Source organism: Pungitius pungitius, chromosome 9 (assembly GCF_949316345.1).
Source record: "Pungitius pungitius chromosome 9, fPunPun2.1, whole genome shotgun sequence".
Lineage (NCBI taxonomy): Eukaryota > Metazoa > Chordata > Actinopteri > Perciformes > Gasterosteidae > Pungitius > Pungitius pungitius.
Window position 1 is genome coordinate 5,562,706 of NC_084908.1, and position 14,585 is coordinate 5,577,290.

General features: G+C 47.6%; 1 protein-coding gene across 1 annotated transcript; it reads left to right on the forward strand.

Annotated features, from left to right (window-relative positions):
• The first annotated feature begins 398 nt into the window (after positions 1-398).
• LOC134132704 (uncharacterized) lies at positions 399-3,143 on the forward strand. The gene is made up of 3 exons (XM_062564349.1): positions 399-567; positions 719-3,087; positions 3,140-3,143. The coding sequence occupies exons 2-3, from the start codon at positions 902-904 to the stop codon at positions 3,141-3,143; spliced, it is 2,190 nt and encodes a 729-aa protein (XP_062420333.1). The 5' UTR covers positions 399-567; positions 719-901.
• Positions 3,144-14,585: the final 11,442 nt, after the last annotated feature.

Consider the following 14,585-nt stretch of genomic DNA (forward strand, 5'->3'; position numbering starts at 1 on the left):
CAACAAATACTGACCTGAGTATTGGTTTGTTCACGTATCACATTTTGTGTTCGTTTTGGCGGCAGATGTGGATGAAAGTGGTTGTGTTACCGCCCATCAGATTCCCTCTCTCACTGGGTTGCAGCATGGACACTCAGCCCCGCAGTAACAACAGGTTGTCTGGCCAATGTGAGCAGTTTCATTTCAAACCGGTGAAACTGTGTTGAATGAGGAATGAACGGAGCCTTTTGATTGATTTGCCCATTCCACCATTTGACTTGTGTCCCACATGCCCCACGTCACAAATGAACAAAAGACTCCCACTGACAATCGCTAAGAAAGCACACCGCAAACAAGTGGAAGCATGCAGTCATCACGACGTCACAGTTTAAAACCTCATTCATGCTTGTGTTGCCTTTTAGGCATTAGGCTTTTATTTTGTACAAGCTTTTATTTTGAAATGGTTTCCTGCCTTAGGAGTTCCAGGCGTTAGTTTCCTGTTAGTGGTTAGAGGAAAATGGTGGAATCCATCAACATGCTTTCGTCATCCATTGCAATCCACATCGTAAATGCTGCAGAGGCAATGTCGTAAGTTGATAACTTCATTGTTTTAATTATAAGGTTAATGTTAAGATGCATATTTACAGTAAAAGGAGATTTGACGACTGTAATTAAAAAACGTTTTATTCACATATGTTTACGTAGGACTAAACAATTTTGTATCTTGTGTTTGTTACAGTTTTCACTCTTCTGTCTGTGACATGATATAAAGAGCCACAGTAAACAGCTTGAGAAGCTTACTACGACTCAACTCGTCATTTGCAGAAAGAGTTTAGCTAGTTGAATAGCTGCGGTTGCTACACCGTAGTGAAGACAACATAGTGAAAAGACAAAGAAAGCTGGCGTTGTACATCGTGGTAAGATGGATAGCAAACAAAGCGACAGGGAGTCAGTGGCCAGTAAAAGAAGTTCACGGTCTTCAACTTCATCAGCTGGCTCAGTAACACGTGCTCGTGCTAAAGCGGAGGCAGCTAAAGCACGCGCTACATTTGCAAACAAAGAAGCTAAAGCTAAGCTAGAAAGAGCTGCAACGGAGGCTAAGCTACAGAAAGAAAAGGCAGAAAAAGAAGCGGAATATTACAAAGAGAAAGCAGCAATCGAGTTCGAATTGCAGCTAGAGAACGCAAGAAAGGATGCTGAGCTAGAAGCGCTTGCTAGTTATCGCGAAGCCGCAGCGGCCGAAGCTGAAGCTGCCGTGTGGGAAGATGCAATGGACAATTTTGTTGTACTGGATGAAGCAGGCCCATCAGAGAAGGACAAACTGGAGCGTACAAGTGAATATGTCCAGTCTCAATACGAGCTACACTCAGGTGAAACCCATCCACGTACCAGGTCACTAAGGCAAGCAGCCATGAATGCTAGTTCCCAAGTATCTCAGCTTCCGACAGATGAAACCCCTCAAGGATATTCTTCCAATCCTTTCTCTCCAACATGGCAGCCGCCTGTTAGTCCTAAAGAACCGTCATATGCAAAAAATATTACCAACCCTGCATTAGCAAACTATGGCTCGGAAAATGTGCAAACACCTTCAGCTATTAAAGTGGAAAGGCAAGTCCCACGAAAGGAGACTGACCATCAGACAAACATAAACATGCGTACCACTTCCTCAGACAACTCTCCTCAGCCTTCCTTTCCACGCTACATATCAACAGCTAGCCATGGTGCACCCGGAGCGGAACATCTAGCACAGTTCTTGGCTCGTCGCGACCTGGTGAGTTCAAGTTTATATAAATTTGATGATAACCCAGAAAACTATCGAGCCTGGCATTCATCATACATAAACGCCACTCAAGGGCTAGGCCTCACAGCCACGGAGGAGCTAGACTTAATGACTAAGTGGCTCGGTAGAGAATCCAGCGACCAAGTCAGACGTCTCCGTTCAGTGCACGCGACGAATCCTGTCGTAGCACTCAGAAGGGCCTGGGAACGTCTCCAGGAATGTTATGCAGCACCCGAAGTCATCGAAAGGTCCCTTTTCAACCGGCTCGATCATTTCCCAAGGCTTTCAGGGAAAGAACACACAAAGCTACGAGAACTAGCCGACCTGTTAATGGAGGTGCAGGGAGCCAAGGAGGACGGCTACCTCCCAGGCCTGTCTTACCTGGACACCGCAAGAGGGATCGAACCCATAGTTGCAAAACTGCCTTATGGTCTTCAAGAAAGATGGGTATCCGCCGGTTCAAAGCACAAGGATGAAAATAATGGACGATTTCCCCCATTCGAGTTCTTTGCAAGTTTTGTACACCACGAGGCACGGAAAAGGAATGACCCTAGCTTTGCCATTCAAGGTACTAGCGGCTTAGCTGCGAAGCCTGAAAGGCCCTCCTTTAGAAGTAACCAAACCCCTATATCAGTTCACAAGACGGATATAGCCTCAACACACTCAAACGACCTAAAAGGAACCGGCGATCCAAACAAAACCTGTCCAATACATGGTAAACCCCACCCACTCAGACGATGCAAAGCCTTCAGAGCCAAACACCTAGAGGAAAGGAAAAGCTTTCTCAAGGCAAAGGGAATCTGCTTCAAATGCTGCAGTTCAACTACGCACTTGGCAAGAGACTGTCCAACTACAGTCAAGTGTATAGAGTGTGATAGTACCTACCACGACGCTGCTATGCATCCGGGTCCTGCACTTCAAGACGGGGCTCCCTCAACCTCACCACACAACGGCGGGGAGAGAGAAGAGAGCAGTGACACTAAAGCCGTCGTCAGCGCAAGCTGCACCGAAGTTTGTGGAGCACGACAAGTCGGCAAGTCATGTTCCAAGATTTACTTAGTGAAAGTATACCACAAACGTCAACCAGACAAAGCCATCAAGGCCTACGCCATATTGGACGACCAAAGCAACCGATCGTTAGCAAGGTCTACTTTCTTCGAGCTCTTCGACATCAAGTGCGAACCATATTCCTATTCTTTGAGGACGTGTTCCGGCACAACAGAAACATCCGGACGTAGGGCTGAAGAGTTTGTGGTGGAGTCACTCGACAGCAGGGTCACAATCCCTCTACCACCCCTCATCGAGTGCAACGACATTCTTGACAATCGGTCAGAAATCCCAACGCCAAACGCAGCTCTATGTCACCCTCACCTTCGCAAGGTAGCAGAACACATTCCAGAAGTTGACCCCACAGCAGAGATTCTCCTGTTACTCGGCAGAGATATCATTAGAGTTCACAAGGTACGGGAACAAATCAATGGTCCACACAATGCCCCATTTGCCCAACGCCTAGATCTGGGCTGGGTGCTAGTAGGAGAAGTCTGCTTGGGGAATGCACACAAGCCTACAGTTAGCACCTTCAAGACAGCTGTGCTCGACAATGGCTGCCCATCGCTCCTTCCACCTTGCACCAGTTTTCTACGAGTCAAAGAAATGGTTCCTTGTAGCAGGGAGACAAGACACACCTCCAGTAAGGTTACAGGAGAAGTGTTGGGACAAACTGTTTTCAATCACACAGAAAACGACAACAGGTTGGCACCCTCATTTGAAGACAAGGTTTTCTTGAAGCTTATGGACGAAGAGGTCTTCAGGAATGAGTCACAAAGTTGGGTAGCTCCACTCCCATTCCGACAACCAAGACAATACTTACCTAACAACCGGGAACAGGCAGTGCAGCGCTTTGGATCACTTCAACGAAGCCTGAGTAGGAAGCCAGATATGCAACAGCAGTTTGTGGCCTTCATGGGAAAAATATTGGAGAACGACCACGCCGAAGTCGCACCACCTCTGGCAGAAGACGAAGAATGTTGGTACCTGCCGACCTTTGGTGTGTTCCATCCACAAAAGCCAGGTCAAATCAGAGTGGTTTTCGACTCAAGTGCTAAACATGCCGGGGTTTCCCTCAATGATGTGCTCCTCACAGGCCCAGACCTGAACAACTCACTTCTTGGAGTTCTGTTGCGGTTTCGGAAGGAAAAGGTTGCTGTCCTAGCGGACATACAGCAGATGTTTCACTGCTTTGTGGTACGAGAAGATCACAGGAACTACCTCAGATTTCTTTGGTACAGGGACAACGATGTGACCAAAGACGTCATAGACTTCAGAATGAAGGTTCATGTCTTCGGCAACAGCCCGTCTCCCGCAATAGCTATTTACGGGCTTAGACGAGCTATCAGAGAGGGTTCCCAAAAACATGGGGAAGACACAGTCAACTTTGTTATGCGTCACTTCTACGTCGACGATGGCCTTTGTTCTATGCCAACGGATGCGGAAGCCATCGACTTACTGCGCCGAACCCAGACTTCACTTGCCGAGTCTAACCTCCGCCTTCACAAGTTTGCCTCAAACAGTAAAGAAGTCTTGCAAGCTTTCCCACCAGAAGACCGTATAGGGGCCTCAAAGGATGTCGACCTCAGCGGGGAAGCTGCACACACTCAACGGAGCCTGGGTCTTCTATGGGAGATAACCAGGGACACGTTCACCTTCTCTGCTTCAACTGATATGAAGCCATTTACTCGCCGTGGAGTCCTCTCCACGGTAAACAGTGTTTTTGACCCTTTTGGGTTCGTGGCCCCGGTCACTATTCAAGGAAGAGCCCTTCTCAGGGAACTCACAGTCGAACTTTCTGGTTGGGATGCACCGCTACCTGCAGACAAATTGAGAAAGTGGGAGGCCTGGAGAGACTCACTCCAAGACCTCAAGCTCCTTCACATACCAAGGACATACACAGCAGTCTCTCTAGCTAAAGCGGTGAGAACTGAGCTCTGCGTGTTCTCTGATGCATCCACTAAAGCCATTGGCGCTGTGGCATACTTGAAGGCCATACAAGAAGACAAACAAATTCAGATTGGATTTGTTATGGGAAAGTCAAAACTGGCACCTCAGTCTGAACCAACCATCCCAAGACTCGAGCTATGTGCAGCCGTCTTGGCCGTGGAAATGGCAGAGCTAATTCAGGATGAACTGGATGTTAAGCTGGATTCAACCAAGTTCTACAGCGACAGCAAGGTTGTTCTTGGCTATATCTACAACGAAAGCAAACGTTTCCATGTCTACGTGCATAATAGAGTTCAGCGTATTCGCCAATCCACGAAACCCGAACAATGGCACTATGTGCACACAGAGGAAAATCCTGCTGACCATGCATCGCGGTCAGTTCCTGCTTCACGTCTGCCAGAAACAACGTGGTTCACAGGGCCCAACTTCCTCTACAAAACTCCCGACAAACCAGTAAAGACATTCGATCTCATCAAACCAGATATGGATGTAGAGATCCGTCCAGAAGTAAGGAGCTATGCCACAAAGCTCGAAGAGAAAGGACTCAGCTCAGAACGCTTTCAAAGGTTCTCCAGCTTCAAGACCCTTGTTCGAGCCGTTGCACTCCTAATACATATCGCAAGGTGTCAAAAACTATCCAACTGGAGTGACAAATGTAAGGGATGGCATAAGTGTGATCTGTCTCGCACCCCAGACGAACTATGTCAAGCGAAGGAGGTCATCATCAGAGCTGTTCAGAAGGAAGCGTTCAAAAAAGAATTTGAAGCTTTGGAGACATCTAGGCCAGTCCCCTTGAACAGCAGCCTTCATCGGCTTAGCCCAATGTTGCAGAACAATCTTATCTGCCTTGGAGGCCGGCTGAAGAATGCTAACCTGAACATTGGAGAAAAGAACCCGGTTATCCTCCCCAAAGACAACCACGTTTCCTTGCTACTCGCCAGATACCACCACGCTGAGGTCAAACATCAAGGTCGTCACCTGACGGAAGGTGCTGTCAGGGCAGCGGGATTTTGGCTCTTGGGCGGGAAAAGGATCATCAATTCGATTCTACACAAATGTGTAACCTGTCGTAAGCTTAGAGGTAAATTCCAGCAACAACGCATGGCAGACTTACCTCCAGAACGCCTTACGACCTGTCCTCCCTTTACATACGTGGGTTTGGACGTCTTCGGACCTTGGGTCGTCTGCACCAGACGGACAAGAGGGGGGCAAGCTGAGAGCAAGCGGTGGGCCATAATGTTCTGCTGCACGAGCTCCAGGGCTGTCCACATCGAGGTCATTGACTCGATGGACACATCAGGCTGCATCAACGCTTTAAGACGTTTCTTTGCAATAAGAGGACCAGCCAAACAACTGCGATCAGATTGCGGCACAAACTTCATAGGGGCCTGTAAAGAACTTGGAATGAGCAAAGACCAACCAGATACAACTGTGCAGAAGTATCTTAACCAAGAAGGGTGTTCTTGGCAGTTCAATCCCCCGCACGCCTCGCACATGGGTGGTTCTTGGGAACGCCTGATCGGTTTGGCCCGAAGAATTCTTGATTCAATGCTTCTTGAACAGCACACTCGCTTAACCCACGATGTCCTGTGTACACTAATGGCAGAAGTCACAGCAATCCTAAACGCGAGGCCACTAATCCCAGTTTCAAACGATCCCGAGGATCCATTGATCTTGTCGCCATCAATGCTCCTAACTCAGAAAGGGGGAGTCCCTTCCCCACCCGGGGATTTCACAGACAAAGACCTCCTCACCAAGCAATGGAGACAAGTTCAAGCGCTGGCCAACAGGTTCTGGAATCGTTGGAGTCGTGAGTACTTGCCCACCTTGCTTTGCAGGAAGAAATGGCACAAGTCTTACCGAAACCTTCAGGAGGGAGACATTGTCCTTCTTAAAGACACTCAAGTAGCCCGTAACCACTGGCCAACGGCTATAATCACAAAGACCTTTCCTGGAAAAGATGGGAGAGTGAGGAAAGTGGAACTAAGGACCACAGTTCAGGGATCTTCAAAGACTTTCCTCAGGCCAGTCTCCGAGGTGATCTTACTTTTAGTTAAGGACTGATGTACTGAAACTCATTTCCTAGTTTAGTAGTACTAGTGACCTCACTGAGGCCAGGCGGGGAGTGTGTTGCCTTTTAGGCATTAGGCTTTTATTTTGTACAAGCTTTTATTTTGAAATGGTTTCCTGCCTTAGGAGTTCCAGGCGTTAGTTTCCTGTTAGTGGTTAGAGGAAAATGGTGGAATCCATCAACATGCTTTCGTCATCCATTGCAATCCACATCGTAAATGCTGCAGAGGCAATGTCGTAAGTTGATAACTTCATTGTTTTAATTATAAGGTTAATGTTAAGATGCATATTTACAGTAAAAGGAGATTTGACGACTGTAATTAAAAAACGTTTTATTCACATATGTTTACGTAGGACTAAACAATTTTGTATCTTGTGTTTGTTACAGTTTTCACTCTTCTGTCTGTGACATGATATAAAGAGCCACAGTAAACAGCTTGAGAAGCTTACTACGACTCAACTCGTCATTTGCAGAAAGAGTTTAGCTAGTTGAATAGCTGCGGTTGCTACACCGTAGTGAAGACAACATAATGCTCCTTTATTCTTAAATCTTGAATCAGGAGGAGGGCTGCAGTGCTGCTTCTGTCCGAAGGCTGTGATCAATCCAGCCTGTTGGTTTAGGAGCTGTTTGTGTTATCTTCGGTTTATGGCCACGCAGTAAAGCTGAGGAAGTTATGTGTGTGTGTGTGTGTGTGTGTGTGTGTGTGTGTGTGTGTCTGAGGAGAGGTCAGTTCAGCCACCTGGCCTCTGGACAGCTGCTGCTGAGACACATGCCGCCCAGAGCTCATCCTACTGGACACACACACACACTTGTAAATATGAATTTATGCAGGGACACAAGTTGACCAGCAGACACACACACACACATGCTGAGACAGACAGAATTTCAAACAGTTTAATACATCAATGTATTAATTAAACTCATTAATCAAATCCGCTCTGGCTTTGTCTCCATCACGGCATGCTGTATGTGTCTGTGCATGTGCGTGTACGTGCGTGTGTGTGTGGCCTGATTATCACATCATTAAAAAACCAATTATGTTTGTGTTTAGACTGGCACTGTCCACACAGGGGCTGGTTACACAGCTGCAGTGTAACCCCCCCCTCCACACACACACACACTCACAGGCGGAGGGACGAACACAGTGCCACACCAAAACACACAAACAGCATGATTTAAAAACCATGACCTGCTCCTCCCAGCTAGTGTTGCTGTTATCCCTCCATGAGATGTGGGGCAGTGGACCTGAGGTGTGGGAAGGGACTGGTTACCTTTGTTAATACGGGGAGGCCAGTAATGCTGAGGAGGTGGATGGGATTGTATGAAGGGTGTGTCTGGTTTCACCTGTAAGCTCTGTGTTTATTGTGGCGTGTGTGTGGGACGAAGACACAGAAATGGTCCAAAAGGGCATTAGGGACGCTGCTCACCCATTTTATTTTTAAAATAAAAGCAGGTACTTATACATCATTATTTGAGTATTAACAACAATAACAACAACAGACGATTAAATTAAAGCTAAATATAACACAGTCATTTTCCCCTTAAACACATTTGAGGCCCTACCTTCTTTCTAAAGGGCACTTCAACCTGTGAACATGAGTTTGATGGGTCAAACCTGTCGAAGCATTTTTTAAGGTTTTCCTGGACCTGACTAACTAGGTCTGGATCTTTCCTAAACATGGCTAAGAATCTGTAATATTTTTCACAGGCGGTTCCGTTGCCTGAACTTATAAACATTTCACAATCCCTCCTTACACCTGGCTTAGTGTTTCACAATCTTAGCAAAAGTTTATTTTGAAAATACCACACGAGGAATGGATATTAGATCATGTTTCTGGACTTTTGTGGTAAAACGTTTTTTTTAAAAAGCGGTACGTTATCATAAGACATTGCACAAAACGCTGGAGGATGATTGATTGATGGTTTAATGTTTTGCAGAAAATGACTAAATCTTCCTAACTAACTAAGCAAAGCAATGAGGTTACATTTTGTAGGGGGAGGCCTTAGTACCTGTGTCATTGTTAAAGACATGAGTTCATTTGAATGTTTAGCAACAACAGAGGAAGGTATCCAACCAGACGTGACAGTCTGGCATATTTCCCCTCATCTCGCAACAATGGAGTCTCCGCCACGCTAATCCTTTTACACAATTCTCCCTCAGTATTTGTGTGTTTAAGCGCAGCGCCTCCGACTGCGGCTTTTTTTTTTTCCACCGGCGGGAACCAAAACAGCTCAACCGCCACTATCTTAAAATAGCTCGTAGGAACCAGACAAACACGTGTGTGAAACTAATTGTGCGTTGTGCGGAGCTGGCTTGTTGAGGAGCCCTGTTGTGACAACAGGTCCAACATCTGTCTGAAACCACGCCCCCTACTGGGTAGCCCCGGGGACGATGAAGTCGATGAATGGATGTTCTTTTCAGAGGTAAAAGAGAGGAGAGAACAAACCATCACGGAGGATTATTCTCTCCTTTCCGTCGTTGTTTTTCCATCGGAGGAAGGACGAGTTGTGCAATAAAACGCTGACTCACTCCCTCGTACATCGCTGGAGATGTATCTGTTCATCGCGCCTTGCATACTCGAGGATTTTGGGGATTTGTTATAACAAAAGCCAAGTCACAGGGGCGTGAAAACGGCGTGAAATGAAGGCCTCGGCTTGATGTGACCGCGCAGGGGGAGGCTCCCGGGGGAGTTACAGATGGGCCTTTACAGAAGGGCGCTGTCTGGTTTCAGGTGATTGCCGTCTCGGTGACGTATCCGCATCACATTGTTGTGTCCCAGTCACAGAGAGAGAAACCCGTTGAATGGCTGCGAAAAAGAAGCACAAGGAAAAGACATCGAGAGGGGGGACGGATGGAGTGAGAGAAAGGGGGAAGGAGTGTGAGGGGGGGGGGGAGGAGAAAGTTTGAGAGAAAAGGAGCACAGACGGAGAGGGAGAGTTAAACAGTAAGAGTTTGAGGAAGAGGAGGAGAAGGAGGCGAGAGAGAGAGAGGGAGAGAGAGAGAGGGAGGTGTGTGGAAAGAGGAGTGTGGGAAAAATCAATACTCTCTCTGGAGTGACTGGAAGAGACAATCAGTCCCGTCTGACCCCGTCTCCCCTCGGTGTCAGAGTGTGCGAGTGCAGGCATGCGCGTGTGTGTGTGTTTTCGTGTGTAGTTGTAATCATACTTCATGTGTGCGCCTCTCTCGCCGGGGCCGCCGAGGATGGAAGGATGCTGCCGGTGCGGTCCATCGCCCTCCCTCTTTGTCGACTTCATGAGGGAGGAAGTATCGAGTTCAGAATGGGAGAAGGCCCCAAGACACGTCCTGCAAACAAGAGACCCGCTTCGGCCTGTGTTGCTCTGCTCGCCGACTCCGCCCACAAAGGTTTGTGTTTATACCCAAGCCAGGGGCTATGGGCCACTTTGACAGAGTTATTATTATTATTATTATTACCATCGTCGTTTGATATAAAAGAAAGAGCTCCTCGCTCTCTGTCTCTGCGCGTGTGTGTGTGTTAGCATGCTAACCAGCCCGGAGGCTAGCGGCTTCGCGGGCCGTCCACTCGCCGTTCAGGGGTTTGTAAAGCCGGCTCAGCCCGCCATTGTGCCATAGTCCCGCCCCCGAATTCAATTTTTCCATCCAATCCCCCGAGGGCGCCTCTCAGGCGGACAGGGGGGGGGGGGGGGAGGTTAGATGGATGGATGAAAGACAGGAACAACGGGAAGAATATGACTCCTCAGAAAGAGAGAAAAGTCAACAAAATCCCCCTTTTTCTCCAGTCCCTTCGGTCGCTTCCTCCACCAGGGTTTATTGAGGGGGGGGGGGGGCTTAAGACACCTCTGCTGAGAGAACACACATCGGGAGGCAATAATCATAACTTCATGACTTCTGTTTTCGGAGGGTGAGATTAAGTGCGTGTGTGTGTGTGTGTGTGTGTGTGTGTGTGTGTTGGTGGGTGGGGGGTGTTGTCAGTCTTGGTCTCCCCACACTTTTTCTAAAAGGCTGTCGAGCCCCAAAGTCAGAAAACGAACTGAAAAGAATTACACAATTAATCCAACAAGTGAGCGTGGTGCAACGACGCACACAGCGCAATGCGTGTGTGTATGTGTGTGTGTGTGTGTGTGCGTGTATGTGTGTGTGTGTGTGATTGCTCTGCAGCTAGCAGATGGTAGGCTGGTGGTCTGTTGCCAAATTCACGTGTGGTCATAGGATCACACCCGCACAAAAGTAACACAAAACGCCCCACAACCAGACGTAAAGACATCACACACAGTGCCGCAGAGACAGACAGGTGAGAGAGACAGACGGGTGAGGGGGACAGAGGGAGAGACAGGCGAGAGCGCCAGAGCGGTATAAGGGACATACTGGGGTGAGGGACAGAGGAACCGACGGGGGAGTCGGGCCAGAGGGGGGAGAGGGACGGAGGGGTGAGAAGGACAGTAGGACAGAGGGGTGGCAGGGACAGATGGGGGAGGGAAAGATGGGCGGGGGGGGGAGAGGAAAAAACGGGTGGGAGGGACATATGGAGGAGAGGGCCAGAGGGGTGAGACGGACAGACGGGGGGGGAAGGACAGACGTTTGAGGGGAACAGAGGGACAGACATGAGGGAGGGACAGATAGGGCAGAGGGACACACAGGTGACCCACCACCATCGATCGTAGTCAGTTTTCTTTTGTCTCTTCAGTCTCCATTCTTTTAAAAATATATTCTTCTCATTGTGGAGTGTTTCTGTGTGTGTGTGTGTGTGTGTGTGTGTGTGTGTGGAAGGGGGGGGGGTGTTGAAGATGTTGATTGAAGCTGAAGTTTAGCAGTGGAAAGCTTTACATCAAAGACTGACATTCACCTTTCATTTCCTCTTCTTTTGAAGATAACACACACCCACACACACACACACACCCACACACTCAAAAACACACACACACACAAACAGTTCATGGGAATGAAGAATCAAAAATTGACATTTGGTTCAAACTACTGCAATGCAGAGAGTCTCATACTCACACACACACACACACACACACACACACACACACACACACACACACACAGTACAGATAAGGGTCTCCTGCAAGGGTTCCGGGGCCCCTTTCTGGCACACAATCTACTTACAAAGAACACTCCCGTGCTTTGCCACAATGAACACAATATATAGACACACACACACATTTGGCAGCAACATCGTCAGGCAACAGATGCTTCTGAATGAGCCGCTTTGCTGGGTCGTAATTCATAACGTGGCCATTGAAAATCTCTTTCAACACATTCATAAGCACTTAGAGCCCGGCTATGAATATTCACAGCTCCGAGGCTGGGATTCACCACGGATACGTGCACACACACACACACACACACACACACGGTGCAAGCTGCCGACTGGTGCTTTTTTTTCAAATGGGAGATTCTTCCAATGCCGGTGACGAGTTGTTTAATAAGATTTATAACGAGCAATTTAAGGTATGCAGATCGATGTTTCCTGATCCCTGGAAATTGCTTTTCCATGTGCCAATGGTATACAACTATCCTTAAAAAAAGTATTTCCAAGGTTTCATTCCTCTGGTTATTGCTCCCATAAAGGGCCTTAGAGTGAAGCTATTAGTTGTGACTCATCCTCGGGGTTGCGCTCGATGCGATTTTGGAATATCAACCAGAGAATAAGAGGTTGTTTATTTTTAGCTTTGAGTTGGTACTGTCTGGATAAAAATAATTAACGCTGAACAACGATAATTTGAATGCCAATTTAGTTAAGAACCCCAATTTTTGGAGCATTTATGAACAAATTGGCCTTCCTCATAAAACCTTCGGACGTGTTAATCTTGCTTTTACCAGTGAATATTTCTGACAGTCACTTCTGAAAAGCTCTGATTCTAAAAAATCACAACCGTAGACTTTAGCAGTGGTTTCCCAAACTGGAGGTTGCGACACAACAGTCTGTATTTATTGTTCTGCTTTTTGTATTTACATATTTAATCTTGTAAAACATTGTAGAACAGAAGGGCAGAAAAAGCAATTTCCCAGCTGTAACCGGATGTCAGTCTAATCTCAGATCGATTTGGATTATAGGATGCAATGAAAAGACAGAATATGACAAAGAGGGGATGAAAAAGTACACTGAGAACAGCATCCTCAGCGAAACGACAGCAGCTGTCAATCATTTAGAAGCTCACTGTGACGCACCCACCCGACACCGAGCATTGGGTGATTCCCGGGTTGTCAGTGAACATGATTAGAAGCTCTCAGGCCCGTCTGTGACTGTGATTGTGAGAGAGGTGGGGTTTTACTGACAGCTGAAAGCTAAAGTTATTGTATGTTGTATTCAAACAACGCATTAAGAACATCGGGTTCCTCCCATAACAAGTGATGCACAATTATGGGATATGAGAGCGAGGGAGTGTGCGTCTTGGCGTCCCAATTGAAACCAGATGACGAGCCCGGGTGGGGGGGGGGGGAGTGAAAGATCTGGGGAAAGCCCTATTAACCAATTAGGTTTCCAAAAAGGCTGCGTCTCGGCCTATGAGAGGGCTTCATGGGACGGCCTTGTTAAAGGAGCCGGCTGATTGGGTGTTTCATTGGAAACCTTTACCTGGAGGAGACATCTTTTTACACAAACACATACAGCATGACCTCTTCTTTCACATCACTGGTTTGTCTGTCCCCCACTAGAAGCGGGACGTGACTTCATGGTGTGTGTGTGTATGTGTGTGTGTGTGTGAATCACACTAGTGTCTGATCTCGTCCTTCTTTCTCCTCAAAGATCAAATCCAGACCACATGTTTTTCAAACAATAAATAAAGACCAGAATTGGGAAAGCACCTTACAGCCCTTCGTTCAACCCGCGCCCCCCTCTCCCCCCGCCTTCTTCCCTCCAACATCACATCTCCCGCCCTCCCACCTCCCGACCCCGTGACCCCGTGACCCCTGCCCCCTTCTTATCTCCTGCCCGATCCACGTGTCTCCCCCGTCTCTATTTCTCTCGCCCGTCACATCTCATCTCTCGCTCCGGAGCTTTTTATCCCGTCACAGCGTGAGGACGGGTTTGGCTCAGCGAGGAAATGGATGATGGGAAATTGAGTTCCTGCTTATACCGTGTGATGCGACCTATTGACCTACTGCATTGACCTATTGCCTCATTGAAGATGTATATATATATATATACACATATATTTATATTTTTTTGAGGGTCAACGATTGTGAGATTTGCAGAATGAGGTGTGAGGGAAGAGGACGAGATCAAGTTGGGCAAAGGGAGAACAAAGAGGAACGCACAGTGCTCAAAGAGGAAAAGGAGGTGGCGCGCTCACCTTTCTCACCGCCGTTGCCGAGACAGCAAGGGCAAGTGGCATCGCCATGACGACGCAAATACAAACATCAGCGATTGGACCGTGTGTCTGTGTGTGCTGTCAGAGTAAATCCTGTCTAATTATATACATGCTGTATTAGGATTCATATACATGCCTTCTGCAAACAGACATGCAGTACAAACACGCCCCCACACACACTGTGTCCCACTGTGGAGACATCACAAGGGTGGAATAGAAGGATTTGATGTGGTACTTTTGTTTGGTGTGTGTGTGTGTGTAGGAAGGGAATGCCTTGGCTGAGATCTTGGTTGCGTGTGATAGAGAACTCAACAAATTCCCAAACAAACACTCTGGAAACAATTATGAGATGGAAACGTGGACAGATATTGGAGGACTTAAAAGAGGCAGAGACAGAGAGACAGACAGAGGGGAATGACTGATTGAGGAGAAGTTGCACCGCGAGCAAACAACGTCCGTGTC

What these genes read in the sequence shown, in the direction of transcription:
- LOC134132704 (XM_062564349.1), top strand. Translation starts at nt 902, where the DNA reads ATGGATAGCAAACAAAGCGACAGGGAGTCAGTGGCCAGTAAAAGAAGT.